The sequence below is a fragment of the Polyodon spathula genome, chromosome 26 (genome assembly GCF_017654505.1).
Source record: "Polyodon spathula isolate WHYD16114869_AA chromosome 26, ASM1765450v1, whole genome shotgun sequence".
In the NCBI taxonomy this organism is placed as follows: Eukaryota; Metazoa; Chordata; class Actinopteri; order Acipenseriformes; family Polyodontidae; genus Polyodon; species Polyodon spathula.
This window is the reverse complement of record NC_054559.1, coordinates 14,366,275-14,383,811: the sequence shown is the minus strand read 5'-3', so window position 1 is coordinate 14,383,811 and position 17,537 is coordinate 14,366,275. Positions and strand designations below refer to the sequence as shown.

The 17,537-nt window shown below is 39.6% G+C and overlaps 1 protein-coding gene across 2 annotated transcripts; it reads right to left on the bottom strand.

Moving 5' to 3' along the window:
- Positions 1 to 572: 572 nt before the first annotated feature.
- On the bottom strand, positions 573 to 16,199 carry LOC121300640 (forkhead box protein K1-like). Of its 2 annotated transcripts, XM_041229273.1 has the most exons (10): positions 15,703 to 16,199; positions 9,921 to 10,118; positions 7,249 to 7,405; positions 6,311 to 6,457; positions 5,834 to 6,027; positions 5,519 to 5,524; positions 4,880 to 5,046; positions 4,064 to 4,333; positions 3,416 to 3,643; positions 573 to 3,200 (listed from the first exon to the last, which is right to left on the bottom strand). In XM_041229273.1, the coding sequence occupies exons 1-10, from the start codon at positions 16,191 to 16,193 to the stop codon at positions 2,986 to 2,988; spliced, it is 2,073 nt and encodes a 690-aa protein (XP_041085207.1). In that variant the 5' UTR covers positions 16,194 to 16,199; the 3' UTR covers positions 573 to 2,985. The 2 variants fall into 2 exon arrangements, with proteins under 2 accessions (XP_041085207.1, XP_041085208.1); XM_041229274.1 differs by lacking the exon at positions 5,519 to 5,524 and having other exon boundaries at positions 15,703 to 16,197.
- Between the last annotated feature and the right edge of the window lie 1,338 nt (positions 16,200 to 17,537).

Sequence of the window (17,537 nt, the reverse complement as noted above, 5' to 3'; positions counted from 1 at the left end):
TTAATCCCTTTTGTTAATACTAGAACCTAGAAATGGCTCAAGCTGCCAGCTGGAATCTTATTTCCAGCCGTGTTAAGGAACCGCAGGGTCTTCATTTTCACCGTTCTTTAATAAGGAATGGCTTATTTAAATGTCCTTATAACTAATCAAACCACTCTCATTTATTTATTACTCTTAAATTACATATTACGTGTCCATTAGGCTGGGACGTTTAACTTCAACAAAGGTACAAGTGAAACAAATTCATCCTGTTCTCTTTTCAAGTAAATGAACCAGCCAGGGGGAGCGTGGGTGGAAACAGCCACTGTGGTTCTGAACAGAGCACGCTACCAACCACATAAAGACATGCTGTATGGTTAAAGTGAACTGTGTTTAGATCTCAAAGGGGACTCCCACCTCGAACAAAAGCCATTTTACTGGGAGGGCTGATGTGTGGGTGCGCACTAGAGAGAGAAAACATCTGTACAGATATAGCTCGAAATCTAGGTCGCTATCAAGCAGACTACAAGAGCAGCTCTATTGCATTGTCATGCATTCTAGAGAAAGGTAATTATTGTATCTTAAGCCCCCTACTCAACAGCTGAACCTCCAATTTAGGGTTTTCACAGGGATGTTTGTTCTTTGTTTTGTCTCAATAGCTGTCACACAACCCGTTTTGGGTTATTTGTTACTATGGGTGCACTAAGGATCCCTGACACAAAGTAACTGACTTATAGCTTATTTTATTTTTGGTGGAGCTGAATAGAAAGGTAACCAAACTTTCCATTGTATTTCTTGTAACCATGTTTTAGTGCCTTTTATCCCATGGTGCAAATGGTCCAAACATTCATTTAGTGGTACCTATATCATATAGCTAGGTATCAGTGTGCTAGTCACTAGGAGAGGCTCTATAAATGCTCTACTAAAAAGGAAAAGCCCTCTTTATTCGTATTCTGCTTCGAAATTAAAACACAAGGAATTTAGTTTAGCAAAAATTTTCTTGACAAAAAAAATTATATACATGTTCTTTAAAATAAAAACTGTCAATGTAAGATTCAATAATAAAAAATAAAAAAAATAAGACGACATATTGCAGATTTTAATCTGGACGGTCACATTAACGTGCCAAAGCATATTGTGATATTTATAGCTTTAATGCAACGTGTGAAGTCTTTTATTTTCTATCTTCAGTGCACAAGCTGCTGTCTATACTGTCTATTGGTACATCAATCACTGCTGACCTCTAGTGTTGTAGGAGAATGTGCTCGAGTAGAGATGAGTATTTACGGCACTTGTCTGGATGGGAAAGGGGAAATTAAAAAGAGCAAAGTTTTGTTTCTTCAAATTGCACGTGTGGAGGATTTTAACTATAAATAAACTTTACTCCTGTCTAAAAGCAATGCTAGTATCTAGCACTATTAGTTTCCACTGATTTAACGTTCTTCAGATTTGGTTACATTGACAATGTATTATAACTCTTCTTCACTAGCAACCCTTAACTACAGGTCACATAATAAATGGTTAGTCCCATTTTCCTTTTATTTTAGACATTTTTTCCCCTCAGTGGAAAAAAAAAAAAAAAATTATATATTATACCTGTACATATATTCTTTGATATGACTGCAGATCCTGACCTCGTTGCCTTTAGTATTATTTAAAAAGGAGTATTGCTTCCCCCCCCATTCTTCCCCAACGCACAAGTGAAAAACCTTTGTATAAAAGACTTTTAATGAGATGGATTTTGTCATCTAAATCAGGCAGAATGAACCTTCTCTCCCTCTCGCTACAACACTGAAGGAACCAATAACAACAACATAATATAGAAACCTACCCATTACAAACTGGTACAAGATTAGTGCTAACTAATATAACCCTTTTAGGAATACTCCAGCCGGATTCCTCCTTGCTTAAGAATATTGACAAGCATACAGACTCTATCCTCTGTTCTTCAGTGACACGTGTAGGATGTGTGTTCCTGGACCTAGTTCATACAATACAAACTCCCGGACTTCTAAGCTGTTATTTTACTGTAAAAAAAAAAAAAAAAAAAAAACACCAAAAACAATATGAAGTAGTTTGTCTGGACACAATGCTTTCAATAACAACTGTGCAAGTACTTGCACCAAAAATAGGGCGTGGACTTTATAAATAAAAAGCTATTTTTTTTACATTCAACACGTATATTATATTTTGACTATAAAATACTAAACAAATCTCAAAATGTGACATATATAATATTTAGGAAAAAAAAAAGTTTCTGATTATGACTGATATTTGTGTAATACTCTGTGCTGCGATTCTGACCAGTTAATTTTTTACCCAGGCCCAACGAAAGGATTCAGCCTCGTCCTTATTTTTTGTTTGTATTATTTGGAACAATTTGTCTTATTCCTTCTTTTAAATCTAGAACATCTATTCAAAAATGCGGCCAAGGTGCTCAAATTAAATAAAAAAAAAAACTGAGATAAATAGATCACTGTTCACAATATCTATATAAGACACCCCCCCCCCCCCCCAAAATCCCCTGCCACATATAAAAAGATAATGCTTGCATTTATGAAAACCGACTTGACGTCTTTTGATAAGATAGCTGCGTATTTTTTGGTCCCACCCTGACCCAACATAGATCACGTTTCACTACATCAAGGACTTCTTTTCATTGCTTCATTAATGCTCTTACTTTGAGAACTTACAGGAATAAGATCCACCCACCCAGTGGACTGCGTAGTTGGAATCAAAATTGTGGAACCCCCTTGTCCCTACTTTAAGGCTTGTTGGATATATGCATTGTTTACATTACATATACATTACATATAGTAAACCCTCCCCAATTAGAATACAATCAACTGTCTATATGAATTGCTGCTTTTCTTTTTTCCTCCAATGTTTAAAAGTTTATGATGAGACATCTTTTTTTTTTCTTCTTCCATTGTTTGGCACTGGGTTTCTTGTACTGTGGAACAAACTAAAATATCTTCTCCACTCGTTATTCAGGTGTGTGCTTCCTTATTCGTGGTCATCCTGCGGCTGAGGTGCCACTGCCACGATAACAGGACGAGGAACAGGTGCCCCACTGCCATCCTCGTTCCTTGGCCTCTTAGCCTCAGGCTCACCTAAGGAAGAAGCAGGCTGCTCAGACTCTGCAGTGGGGGGCTTGCTCACCATGACAGGGGAGGAGGTGCTGGCCTGGGCAGCTAAGATCTGAAGTGGATTTGTGATGGCTGGAGAAAAAAAAAAAAAAGGAAATAAAAGTAGTGTGCCATTTTTACCAACAAGGTCACATGAGCGTCGTTTTATGTTGGAGACCAAGGTTTAGTTGTAAAACAATTTTTAATAAAAGAGGCCAGCTAAACAGGAGGCACGCAAGAACAAAAATAAATAAATAAATAGATAGATAAATAAATAATAATCTTAAAAGCACACGAACACAACTTACTGTACGCATTTCCAGCAACGCTGGTCATGGGGAATGCGTGCTTCCCGTTCTGTGTGATCGCCCGCACAGGGAGCTGGTGCTGGCCCAGGGAGATGGGCGCTGCCTGCTGGACGAAGGTGAACGTCTGTCCCCCAGAGCCCTGGCTCACGTGGGTGCTGACTGCCTGGATCACCCGGCTGGCAGTTGGAATCGTCGTGTACGTCACCACAGGTCTCTCATCGGTCACGCCTGCAATTCACAGAGCACGGTCACAGATCTCCTTTGCAAGACTACCATGAATATCAGAACCCGATTAAATACGGTGCTTCGAGAACAGCTGCATTCAAATGGAATCAAATTTTTTGAAAAAAATCAAAAAACAGTGCTACGAGAAATCAAAGTTTAGGTTAAAAAAATGACAAATGTGTTTGTCAATTACAGTACCAGTATCCATGCAAGACAGTGCCAGTTTGAAATATATCACTTATAACATGTAACTTAGGTGTGTTTGTGCATTTCAGTGTGAATTATGTGCTGCAAATTCTTTTGTTAGGACTAAGGAACAGCCCCGTGCACTTGAAATTTCTTATGCCTCTCTGTACGACTAGACTTTACTTTTGTTAGATGTAAAGTTCTGGATTTCCTAAAAAAATTAGTAAGAATGAGTACCTTTTGCCTCCCCTATATTCTCTCCACCTCCCAGCATGGAGCCAGCAGGGTTTGCATTGGCTAGGATGTATCCATTGGAGGCGCTGGCTGAATTGGTCACCACTCGGACCATTGTCACGGTGGGTGCTTGCTGGACGACATGAATGGCATGGCCTGATGGCCGCTGGGAGGTTATCAAAGAGGCAGGCATGTAGGTCAAAGGTTTTCCTACTACAGTGGACTGCTGGGGCGGAACTGCCATGATGACTGGCTGGGCACTCACCGGTGAACCTAACGAAGACAACAAGGCATTGCTGACGCATGCAAACCACCAGGAACAGAGCCCCTGTTATGCGATTCCTCAAAGCTTGGAGCATCCTAAACTAAATCTTGTGTTTTGTAACATGCTCAAGGCTCTGCAAGTGTTCTCACATCGATGTATTACTAGAAGACAGAAGGGGGTGGAGTTAAGGTCAAAACTGGTAATGTTACATAACGAGAAATAAACTGTGGGCGCACATTTGAGTCCTGAAATTAACATTAATTAAGTTGAGTTGAGTTGATTAATTGAGTTGTTCAATTATTTTGAGAGATTAACAATATTTTAGTTAAACAAAAGAAAAATCAAATTGCACTGCGGTGTAAATCAGTACCGAAGACAAGCATTTCAGCTCATGTCTTCAGTCTGACTTATGATTTAGTTTTAAGCAAGGAAAGTTCAGGGGCAGGTGATCAGTTAGGCATTTCACAATTTGAGAAACAGAAATAACTGCATGTGGAGGTCAGATATCCAAGTCAATTTTGAATCCTGGGACAAAGCGGTTGCGAATCCCCCACCTGGAGCGCTCTGGGTGTACCGGTACTCGGGGACAGAGGCCAGCTTGGACCCAAAGTCGTGGTCATGAGGGATGGGAGAGCCCTCTCGAGACAGGCACTCGGGAGTCTGCAGGCCACTAGAGTGAGGTGAGAGGAGGCCGGGGTGGGTCGGCGAGGCAGGTGCGCTCCTGGAGGAACACAGAATCACAACAATCCAGGAAACAATGCAAGTGTATTTACCAGAAAACAGGCTTTTGAACTCAAACAGTTTCAGACTTGAACTGCAGTAATCTCCTGAACCAATCCAGGCAGTCTGCTTTAATATACAGCCCCCCCCACCCGCCCCCACCCCCCATGGTGTGTCTTAGAAATACTGCAAGCAAGGGAATGCAAATTCATTACATAAATGCAATACAACCATGAAGGCGTTTGGCCATTTATTACAAAACTGAGGGCCCTATTTTGAAAGGTATTTTTCTTCAAGGAACATATTTTATTTTTTAACTGTATAGTTTACTTATTGATCCAAGTAGTGTTCTGCTAGTTTAATACCATTCTATTTTTGTTTTTACTTTTTAAATACAAATGACAGTCCAGACAGAAAAGTTAACAACAAGGCAGAAACAAGATTATGCAAGAGTAGGGAAATGAAACACTTACTTGGTTCTGCACAGCAGCGCGAGAGCAAGAGAGGAAAGAACAGAAGAGAAACGCTCAAGAGCAACAGCTGAAGGACATGAACAACCTTCCACAGTGCTCAGGACACAACCGCCAACTTTGTTTTAAAAGGGCAAAACTTGTATTCATACCGACTGCAAATCACATTTACTTCACCATTCCAGAAGATGCTAGAGCTTTTGGTCACGTGCACCGTCACGCATTGCGCTGGGATACAGGATTTCATCAATAAGCAATTGGACTGGATCTGAAAACAAGCCTACTGTAAGCGAGTGAAGATGCACCGGGGAGTTTTACCTGGAGGAGAGGGGGCCGAAGGGGGTGCGGAAGCAGGACACACCTCTCTGCCGCCGCTTGCGGAAGGCTTGCTCCACCAGCTTGGCCTCAGAGGAGGGGTCAATCCTCCAGAAGGAGCCCTTTCCCGGCTCCTCCTGGGACCGGGGCACTTTGATGAAGTAACGGTTCAGAGACAGATTGTGCCGGATGGAGTTCTGCAGGAAACAAGGAGAACGCAGGTGGAAATATGTTCTCCTCTCAGGGCTTCAATAAAGAAAAAGTACAACGTTGCATTTACTTAAATACAACTTCAAATGGAATTGAAAATAATGATATTGGTGATCTCCTACACCTACCACCCATTTCTGAGTATAAGAATAAAAGGGAGTTTCAACTGGGTTTCTGCACGCTGAACTCCAGGCTTTGTTGTAAGATGCACAGACAGACAGACGGACAGCATCAATACTCAGTCCTTCAAGGACTGTGTACAGTATCTACCTGCCAGCCTTTATCAGCAGTCCTGTAATAGGGGTAATGTTTGGTGATGTGGGCGTAGATCCCACTTAGTGTTAACTGTCTGTCCTGAGCTGAAGAGATTGCTTGAACGATGAGCTGTGCGTAGGAGTAAGGAGGCTTTGAATCGTCCTGCATAGAAAAGGAAAAAAAAAAAAAAAAGGAAAAAAGTAAATACAATACAGAGCAGGAGTTATCCCTGAGGACAGGGATATTAAAAGAAGCACACGAGTATTCTTAGTATTTTTAGGACAGATATTTAAATATCTATCAGCACAATAGAGAATTAGAAAAATGAGCCCCAGAAGGAGTAGTTTCAATAATAAAATACATTCGTAGCTAACCTTCACAATTAACAGTCAGCCATTTGCTACTGTTAATTTTACAATATTGCAGTAAATGTACCAAGTTCTCCGATAATAAAAAACTATAAAAAATCTGATTGAAGTCATAGGTTAAATTGCCCCCCCCACCCCATCACATTATAAGATACACGAACAGCACTAGTGAATAACAGTTCACAGGAATTATTTATTGGTACACTTTTCAATTCTAAGGAAGCTATAAGCTCACCAGTGCCATCAACCAATAATATAAACAAATGTATCATTTTACTTTAAACATTACAAATACTTCTGTGTAGTAATAATACAAAACCAAAATAGTACTCATATTAGTTTATCTCAGAGTTAGTTTTTGTCACCTGGACAGCTACTGCCAAACTCACCAACCCGATTTTTATCGTTTTCGGCATCTTTAAACGGCTTGTTCAGTAGGAACAACGTACAAGACAGATGTGACAGATTGCCTCGTTCAACCTTGACCTCCACCAGAAACTGTTCAATTTACTGGACAACACCGGTTTTGGAAGTTGACTGATAATAATCAGATTGGAGGAAATGTCTTTTTGTGGCTGGCTGTACCTTGGGGCTGTCGCCTCCTGATGTCTCAGCCTGCTGTTCTGACACAGCTTTTGCAGCGAATTCTGCAGCCAGCTGCAAGTCTGAGGTAATATTTCGTCCAAACCGATATCCTGAAGATCCAGCGCCCCGTGGACTGACCGGGCAGGAATTGGGAACACTGGGAACAGAAAGAGAAATGCTGCAACTTCAAAATACATGTATGGGACAAAAACCAATAGGAATGGTTACACCGTTAACATGACTGCTCACTCAAAAACATGGACATTGTTTAATGTTTTCTGTTACCATGACAAGTAACGACACCAAAACAACTTTCCAAGAGAACAGGCTTTGCAATTCCATCCACAAGGTGGCGCCATTAAAGCATTAACAGTCATACTCAAGGTTTTTTTTTTTTTTTTTTTTTTTTTTAAGTGAAGGGATGTGTTATAACTCTCATTGCACTTTGAACGTTTTTAACGTCTGCTGTTAACAGTTTACAGCAATTCAAAACGAGTCGAACGGCCATCTCCCTTTAGAGCAGCAGGAGATGCAATGTGAATTTTCTATTGAGCAATACTGCTAATGCCACCCATGTAAAGTCTTCCTGAGAACACAGAATCCCCTCGTCCAGGTGGATCTATTAGCAACTCTACCAACAATATTTAACAAATGTGTTTGGTACAGAGAACACGTTACAGACATTTTCCAAACAAACACCTGTAGACTGTTTTTTTGGGTCGGGAATAGGGACACTTAAGCTTGCTTCTCCCACTGCTTTGTATATGGGGCCTTGTGTGAATCAGGGTACTGTGCATGCAACTATCAAACACAGGCAGCAGCGCACACACAGGGTCAAAGTACAAACCTTAGAAAGCACATTCAAACCTTACACTATCTGCAAAACAACTAGACTGGCTTCTCCAGGGCACCAAAACTAACCGCAATTAACCTCTCCTCACTTCTCTATCAAAGAGTTCACCTCATCCAAATAATGACGAAACAGTAACCGACTAACAGGGCCCAATCCTTGAAAATGCCAGTTTCATACGTAAATCACATGTGCCCTTTAGAATGGAGCATATCCACACTGCATTCAGTTTAAACTTTTTTTTAATGAAATGTAATCAAACTTGAAATAAAAGGACCACACAATTTCAACTGCTTGAGCGCAAAAACTGCACTTTGATAATAAAATCTACTTCTGACAGTAACAAGTTCTCTCCAAGTGTGCTTTATTACAGCCATAGACACTAACTCTGTCATCAGTCAAAAAGGAATTATGGTAACTACAGTAGTTGTACTCTGCTGTAATGCAATTACAACTATAAGCACACAGAATAGGGGTGTCCTTTGCCCTTCAGCTTATTTACCTGCCTTATCTAAACAAGCTGGAAACCTGTCTAACTGGATGCAGTGAAAACGCTGGAGCTCAGCTGAGCCGGGCCGAGCAGCAGGGAGCTGCCGCAGTGTTTGTTTTGGGTGGGAGTCGCAGCCTCTCTGAATAAGAGGACTGGGAGGGGGAGGGGCAGCAAGGAGCGCTCTGTAAAGGAAACTAGCTGCAACCGCAAAACTAACCACAACAATCTCTATTCAGCCAATCGAGAAGCGACAAGCTCAACGCAAGCCATATATGGCATCTGCACACACACACACACACACACACACACACAGTCACAGACACACTAGAGGAAAGGAAAGCCACTGGGAGTAGGTTTACTGAAAACAAGCTCAGCCACATGGAGACTGAGTTGGGAGGAATATGGGAGGAATGGAGTTGGAACCTACTAGAAATAATTGATTTTTACATGGAGGCTGGTTTGTGCTCAGTTTTAGAAAGCCTACATTCATTACAGGAGGGGTTAACTGACAAAAAATAAATACAAAGCACACAATAAATCACTTGTAAAAACAAATAAACACATATCTGTGTCTCCCACCATTCAGCTCTTAGCAAAAAATGTAATGCCTTGTGGACTAAATGCAAAGTTTTACAATTGCTAAATTGCTGACAGGCAATTACTTGCATGGATAGTAACCTATTGCAAGCACAGAGCAGACCTGTTTATGCAAGACAGTCTGCAGCAGACTTTGGGGGGCCCCCGCTGCAGAACAAGGTAGAAATCATTTGTTAACCCAGGTCACGTGATGATAGGACACTGCAGCGAGCTCCAGCCTTGCTGTCCTACTGAACACACTGCCATGACGATTTTCCTGGATCTGTGCATGCTGTTTTACTTAGCGGCAAAGGCGCTTGCTGTTAATGACTACTCAAACACCAATTTGGTAAATAAAATTACATTCACTGAACCGGGTGTGTAGTCTAAAAATAAAGATTATTATTATTTACCTGCATGTGACTGGTCTGAAATTTTACAGAGGATTCCTTTTATTTAAACATCATGATGTCCGTGTGAAAGCATTACCTTGGATCAAGTACAAGTCATTTCCCCCCTGATCTATACTATAGCAAAGGCTGATGTTCAGAAAACTGGGAAGTCCTAAGTAGTGCACTCAAAACCATATCCAGCTATTGCTAACCTAAATTAAACCAACAATACACAAAAAACTATTTCAGAACTCAATTAAAACGATAAAACAGACCCCGCAGGGAGAGTATTGAGGTGGCGTGCAACTCTTTCAAGATTTCCTAGAGGAGCAAGGAGAGCCATGTGTCAAGCGAGACTTCCTACCTGATGGTGCCAGTTGGGGAAGGCAAAGGGCTGATCATGCTCCTGAAGTCCGGATCGGGAATGTTGATTTTCAGAGGAGAAATCTGGGGGAACAGGGGTCGCACCGGGGACAAGGGCGCCTCCTCTTTCACTTCCACTCTGTGATACAGCGTGGTGAACTGGATCTTAATGACAGTGCTGGGGAATCGAAAAGTACACCTGGAAAGAAAAAAAAGTACTCAAGAACAATAGTGATGGCCTTTTTGTGGTGAATATCCAAAACAAGAACCATGGACTGTATTCGGCTTCTTATAACATCAACTCTCTGCCAGCTGGATTAACAAAAAAATCTAATCTATGCAGAGGTCATGCTAGAGTTTCTCTTTATGTGTTCCTGAAAACGCACATGCCCAAAATTCGGCGTCCCATCCATCAAATACTAAACTACTGTTAGCACAAAGGTTAATAAACTCCAGGGATGTAAATTTTGGTACATTTTTTATAAACGTTTAAACTCTATGCCATACAGTAGTTTAAACAATCTCTGTCTGTGTATAGATACACATATGAACACAAACACACTTTTTCCTTGTTATATATTAACAGTGGACTGTTCTCATGACAACGAGACAGGATTCTAAACACTGTGCTGCCTTCATCAATGTGCGTTTTCATATTTTCTGCATTGCAATAACAGCATCACCATGTCGGTGTCTTTTAAGTAAGATTCTTGAAAATTCGTATGTTCACGTGTAATGCTTTTTTTTGCCTTTTACAACAGTGCATCTTGAAATGCGAGTTAAAAGTAGGATCAGGGTTGAACAATTCTCAGAATTTGTCAGCTCTGTTAGAAATAAAATTAAAAAGGGACCAGGTGAAGATAAAAGCAAAAGATTTTTTTGTAATGAACAGCTTTTTCTGAGTTTAGTTACGAAACAGAATCAGCTAAATTTATTTAAAGGGCCATCACCTGATTAAAAATAAAAGCTGACAACTTCAAGCCCTATTTGTGTGTGTGTGCTCGCACTTCCAAAATATTTTATTTCTTAGCAAAATGGACCTCTGTTAATATGGGGCATAACACATTATTTTAAGATAAAATACAGTGCATGATGGGATACTATCATATGAAATTTCCATTGTTCACCGAGCTGCTAGGAACTGTAACTGAACTATTCTAACAGCGTGTGGACACATTAAGACTAAACATGAAACAGTACTTCAGTGTGGATGCTTTAAGCTGGATTCATTAGAACGGTTTCGAGTACGGTTCTCAAGATCAGTTATGTAATGTGGATAGGGCCTAAAAGTAAATATCCTTAATATTGTTGCATAAGCCAAAATTTGGGGCATATTGCTGCCACCTACAGAACTGGAGTGTACCGTAATCAATGCTGTTATATTTCAGAACCAGTTTTTTTTTTTTTTTTTAACAAGTATTTTGCTGCAGTGTGTCACATGGAAGCAAGATAATATATTTTTCCATCCAATGGATTCATTTTGCATCTGGGTTGCAAAATTTTACATTAACGCGACTTCTGTATATGCATTTATCAAAAAAACATATTACAAATAAATAACCCACCAGTTCCTAAGAAACAGATCCTAACATATTATTGTTTTTTTTTTTTTAAGATATCTCATAAATCTTAGACAAAAAGGTGGTGGTATCCAAGATATTTCTATTATTCTACATAGTTTATATGGTGTATCATTTGTGAATTGAATTCTGAAGTGAATTGAGCGGACATTCTGCAAAGACCTTTGAAACAGACTTTAAAAGTTAGAAGTGTAAAAAGCTGTCAGGATGTTAACAACGAAAAGAAATTACAGGTATGTTATTTAAAAAGTTGTAGCAACACCTGGGGATGTGTAACTATATTTTTCGGAAGACCGCTACTTAGATACTGGCAAAAACAAAGCACATCTGAAGGAGTGAGCTTGATTGGAGCACGATGCAAGCCACTTGAAGCTGTGGATCATTACAAACAAGCATGGCACACAGACAGCACTCACCCGGGACACAGCAAAACACACGTGGAGCTGCATCAGAGCTCTGCAGCTTGGGCAGATTGTTAAGATACAAGAACAGGCAGAGATAGCGTATAGTTCATTCCAACAACATTATAATAAAGTTTCTTAAAGCAACTTTATAATAATTCAGTGCCAAAGAAATTGAACTGCAAGATTTACAGCTTGTTTCATAGACCCTACAGTATGTAGACTATCTTACCTAGGACTGCATTAGGTACTGTGGTTGTCAATGGACAATATCAAATCATACTTTATAGATATTATAAACAGTGAGTAATAATGGAGAAAAAAAAATACCTCGCATAGGTACACTGAGGCATAAAGGACACAAATGATACAAAGCATACTGTCTTGACTACTGCAAAAATGAATTCAGCTAAGAACACCACAATGGTTTTTATCTGCTATATTTGAAACCCACTCACACACCAGGTGGTCATTCCTCCTGTATTTAGTTTTACCTTTTTTTTTGTACAAAAACACAGGTGTCTATTGCTGGCTGATAACGTTCCTGTTTGTTTTTAGAAAACACGGCTCACAGTCCAATATTTAAAAATATAATAATATGACGCTGGTGAGAAACCAATTCGAACAGAGTTTGGATAATCTCAACACTGTAACGTGATGTGGCATATCTTTCAGAAAATCAACTCTCGGATACAATACACAGAAAGGCAGGTCTGTAGCACGAACATAACATTAGTTTACAGTATATCAGAGACAAATTCACAAAGCATTTACCCCAGATCAGAAGGAGGGGAAAAAATGAATTGTAAAAGCAAGGTTGTGTTTTCTATGTAGGAGAACGACACAGCGCTGGAGTAAATGCTTGTGAATGTGGCCCAGAGGCTTTCAATGCCATGCTTTCAAAACCAGAATAAAAACTATAAAAGCAAGGAAACTTCGCATTGTGTTTTCACCCAGTCTGCACAGCATATATGAATGACAAATAACTGCAGCTCTCCGTAGAGAAATAGCGGTGCCGAGAAATAAATATTTACATAAGCGCAGTGGTGAAGAGGGACACAGAGTACAGTTGCTTTGGAAGCTGAAGTTGGCCGTGCGTCAAACATTTACAGAAATTGTATACTTTTCAGCTGGTGCTTTGTATGGCCTCTCTTCTAATAACCGTCATTGCGGTAATGGAAAATAAGCCATGGAACTAGAAGCACTCTGCCCTTTTTAACCATGCAGTGCTCAATGCATAGATGTGTGCACAAGAGACAGCTGTGGTGTATGGAAAATGCAGCACGCATTCAAACAGTTTTTTTTTTTTTTTTTAAATAATCTAAAAGCCAAAGGCACACCAATAAGAGCAGATGAACATTCAATTTTTTGTTCCTTCAAAAATATATTTATTCACCCTTCAAGGATCTGAGCTGAGCTACAGTTAGCTATAGACAGAACTGTTGTCAATAAACTGTAGTTTACCACCTGTATCAACTGTAACTACATGTAAACACACCTAATGTATGGATATTGGTTTTCTATTGCCTCGCTTATTAACATGACTACATACATTAAAAATAAGTCAGCCAAAAAACTGTTTATACACATTTGCAGTGCATCAGTGTTATTTACTTATTTATTTCTAATCACTCAAATTGCTTCAAGTATTAGTTCCAACAAGTGCTGCTATAGTCAGTCGTTCCCATGGCAGCATTTCCATAGTAACCACCTAACCACAGCTACTCAAAGAACAGAGCAAGCAGGGTTGTGCTGGACAAGGCTGTATTTCATGAAAAGCGTCTATTTATAGCAAATAAAAGCTCTGACAACACAGATTTGCACCTGGAGGTATTCTTGTAACATAGCAATCTCCAGCATTCGAATCAGTGTTGTTTCAACTCAGAGAAGAGTTGTCATTTTCGAATTTCCCCTCATCCAGATGGAATGGGGTGTAATCACTACAAAATGGAAACAGCCCACTTACTCTAAAGTGTGTGCTGCTTACAGCTGTCTCCCCACTCCCAACTCCTTGAAGAAACAGCACCTAAAAGACTGCTAACAGTGTGGTTGAGACAGTCAGCTCTGCAGGCTCAGAAATGTAACAGTGCAGGTCAAGAATCCCGTCAATGAAATCACATTTACATCAGTTAAGACAGCTTCTACCTCAAAGAAGACTTGTGGGTGTCTGTTACACGAGTTTCGAAAGAAAGCAGAATACGGGTGAAAAAATACATAACCATACCTAGTAAACCACATCCAGTAAAATGAAACCATTCTACAGCTGCTGATTTACCTTAAAGCGAGTACATTTTGATACAGAGTGAAAAAGCTGGGGAAACGTTGAAATAATGTTACTCATGTTGTATGGTGTTACTGCTATTGTACGTTAACATCTCATGTCGGTATATATATATATATATATATATATATCATATTAAAAGCCAGGCATTCACACCACTTAAACCCATTAAATAAATGAACAACTGCACACAAAATATAAATAAATAATAAAAATCAGCAATACTGTACGCCGCGCTCAGTGTAGCTGGATAATTAAAGAAGGGGCGGGCAGTACTTTTTCCCTTCAACGTACACTAGATGAAAACAAAACTATCGCATAATAAATTATAGGTGTACAAAACAATACAACGCTGACGTTGAAAATAAACATAACACACAAACTATATCTATATCTCAAACATTAACATTAGATAGCAGTACATTTATGGCCCGTCTGTTGCTTCTGTGACATCACATGTTTATATTTACGTAGATCACGAACACAGAGGCCTAACTTTACCAGAGACGCCTTCAGCAGCTAGCATGCCTAAAATCGAGTTTAAAAACACACTAAAAAAAGGATTCAACTAAAACACCATACACTACAGTTTTAAATAAAGTGAAACGTTTTGCAAAATATATAATAATCATCAAAAATAAATAAAATAATCCAGAAAAAGTTGTACAACTGCAGCATCCTCACACACATGGCGAGACAACTACAAGATTTATTTTATTTATTTATTTTGCCGAAGACGACTACAAGACTAACTAGTAAACGCATAAATTACACATCGTATTAACCGTTTCATTTTACCAGTAAATCTAGCTCTTACAACTAAATGACCTTTAACCGGTTAGCAATGGTCATTTTTAACAGCATTTTAGATTCATGCATACTTCCATTTATTATTTTTAAAAATACCCACCGCAGTCATTTTATAAAGTTTGGGTTTATTTTACAGTAGGTTGTTTATGTAACTTAGTTATTCAACTGATGGTATGAACCATATTAATAACATGTTTTAAAAACAAACAAAAATATTTATTACGCAAAACACTGTACTTGATCTGCATACTTATTGTATTTAACACTTTGTAGAATTAAACTGTGTGGAACTTGTCACAACATTATGACCGCCACAGAAAAAAAAAAAAAAAAAAAACACAAAACAAAACTTAAAGGTTCATTTTAGTCACTCATACATTCAATTTCCACTAATCAAACGTCATCACAGTGACAGTTTACAAGTCAATCTAGGAGATGGATATTATTTTTACAGTATAAAAAAAAAACTGCAGTCACTTAGTGACTCGTTACAGTTTGTTTTATTTACAGACATTAAATGTAAATACCCCAAAAGCGCAGAGGAATTGTGTGGCAAGGTCAGGAAAGGAAAGCCAGATGAAAATACAATGTGACATTTGTTTTTATTGGTGAATGCATGCATCTTAGCAACTGTGATGTATGGGGGTAAACTGATGTGGAAATGCATTTTGCGAAACTCGGTACTCCTAGTTTTTGTAAACAAGCACTTACTCTCGGGGTAGCTGGAGTGGAGGAGCCCCTCTCCTTTGGAACCCCCCGTCTACAAACACGCCGTTCTTCCCGAGACAGCGCAGGTAAAAATGCGGCTCGTCGAAAGAAATCTGTAAGTGCCGCCGTGAGATGAAGCTCGAATGGCCCATGTTCACGTCCACAGAGCCGTGTGACGAGTTTCGACCCACAGTCACCGTCTTCTGCCGCATAACAAACTCGAAATCCCGGCCTTCCAGCCGCGCCAAGGCCCGCGGAGGAGGCAAGGTGGTGATCGCGGCCGAAATTGAGAGGAGTGGGTATACGGGCTCGGCCGCTACGCGAACCGGGCTGCAAGGCGCAGATTTGAGAGCCAACAGGGCCCGGGCTCCGGTATCATCCTCAAAATCAGCCATCTTCTTCTCTGTGTTTATGCACACACACACACTCTGAGAATCGCAGCACTGCTGCCAGAAGAAACTCGCTTCTGTATCTGTGAAAGAAAGAAACAACATGGATCGGGTTGAAGCAAATACCTGGCCACGGAATCCGGACACTGGGAACGGAAGTCTGCATTTCTGACCACGTATAAATTCCAGCGGCAGTAAAAATATACTCTTCATTTGAAATATATCAAATGAGATTTGTTGCATATTATATTAAAATGTTCAGGTGACGTTTACATGTTTATGTTGCACACATTCGTACCAGTACTGTTTTACATTAAAAACAACGCTGCTTATTGAGCATTATTGAATATGTATGCTTGCATTTTTAATGTACAGTACATTGCCAAACTGTTTTAAAAACGTTTTACACAAAATGCATGTAATCATAATGGCTCATCTTTCTTCTGGTTTGAGTTGGTAGACAATACAAAATGCTCTCCCTAGCAACTATGCCTGCCTTTGCTGCTACGCTACACATTTCTTCCTTGCAACAAAATCATGGTTTCAGAATATTGCGTCTGGACGGGGCTTGAAAGTGTTAAATTCAGTGCAGTTCCAGGAACCGAACAGCACGTGCGTTACATGTGGCATTGATTTCAGGCCAAAATAGAACAGATATATACTGTTCAGCACCAGCAAACACCGGCGTGTTATGCAGCGCAAACTCCGAATTGCCGCATTTTGTGAAGTTGTGTTTTAAAAGTAATCTAAAAGCACTGCAACGTAGTTTTCAGAAGCAAAACAACAACAAAAAAAAAACTGCTAATGCTAATGGTGACGTCAGTGCCCCTGCCAATTCAATGTTTATAAACATGAAAGGTACAAGAGATCTGGAAAATCTGGCGTATGGAATCGGGAATCGGTCTGTTCGAGATCGTTGCTGAGCCAAAAGTATCCACCGAGAGTCGGTGTTTGTAAGATTATCGGTGCAAAGAGTTAACATCCACAGGCAGCATACAAGCACCCAGATTGGGCAAACAGGGTCATGGTAAATTTTAGTTTTTAAAACACAGAGCTGACAGTGGTGCAATGTGTCCAATAGGTGTCAGTAACACGAAAACGCTTCTGCCAAAGAGTTTCAATGTACAACTCCAGAAAAAAAATGTGTCAGCACGCCATTTTCTTTAAGCACGTGTTAGAATGTTCAAAGTCCCATTTCATACATCCTAATTGGTGTACTAATATATATATATATATAACGATGTATATTTATTCCCCAATATAGCATAAATGTTTTTATTTGTGCATATATTTCTGTGTCTACTTGTCAACGGCTTTTACATTGTAGTGTCAATTTGAATTTTTTTTTTTTTTTGTATTCTCCAGTAAAATACATTTTTTGCATTTTTTTGTGCAAGTGTCTGAATCAAGTAAGTACCAGCTATGTGTGCCTGTGCTTTTATTTAATGG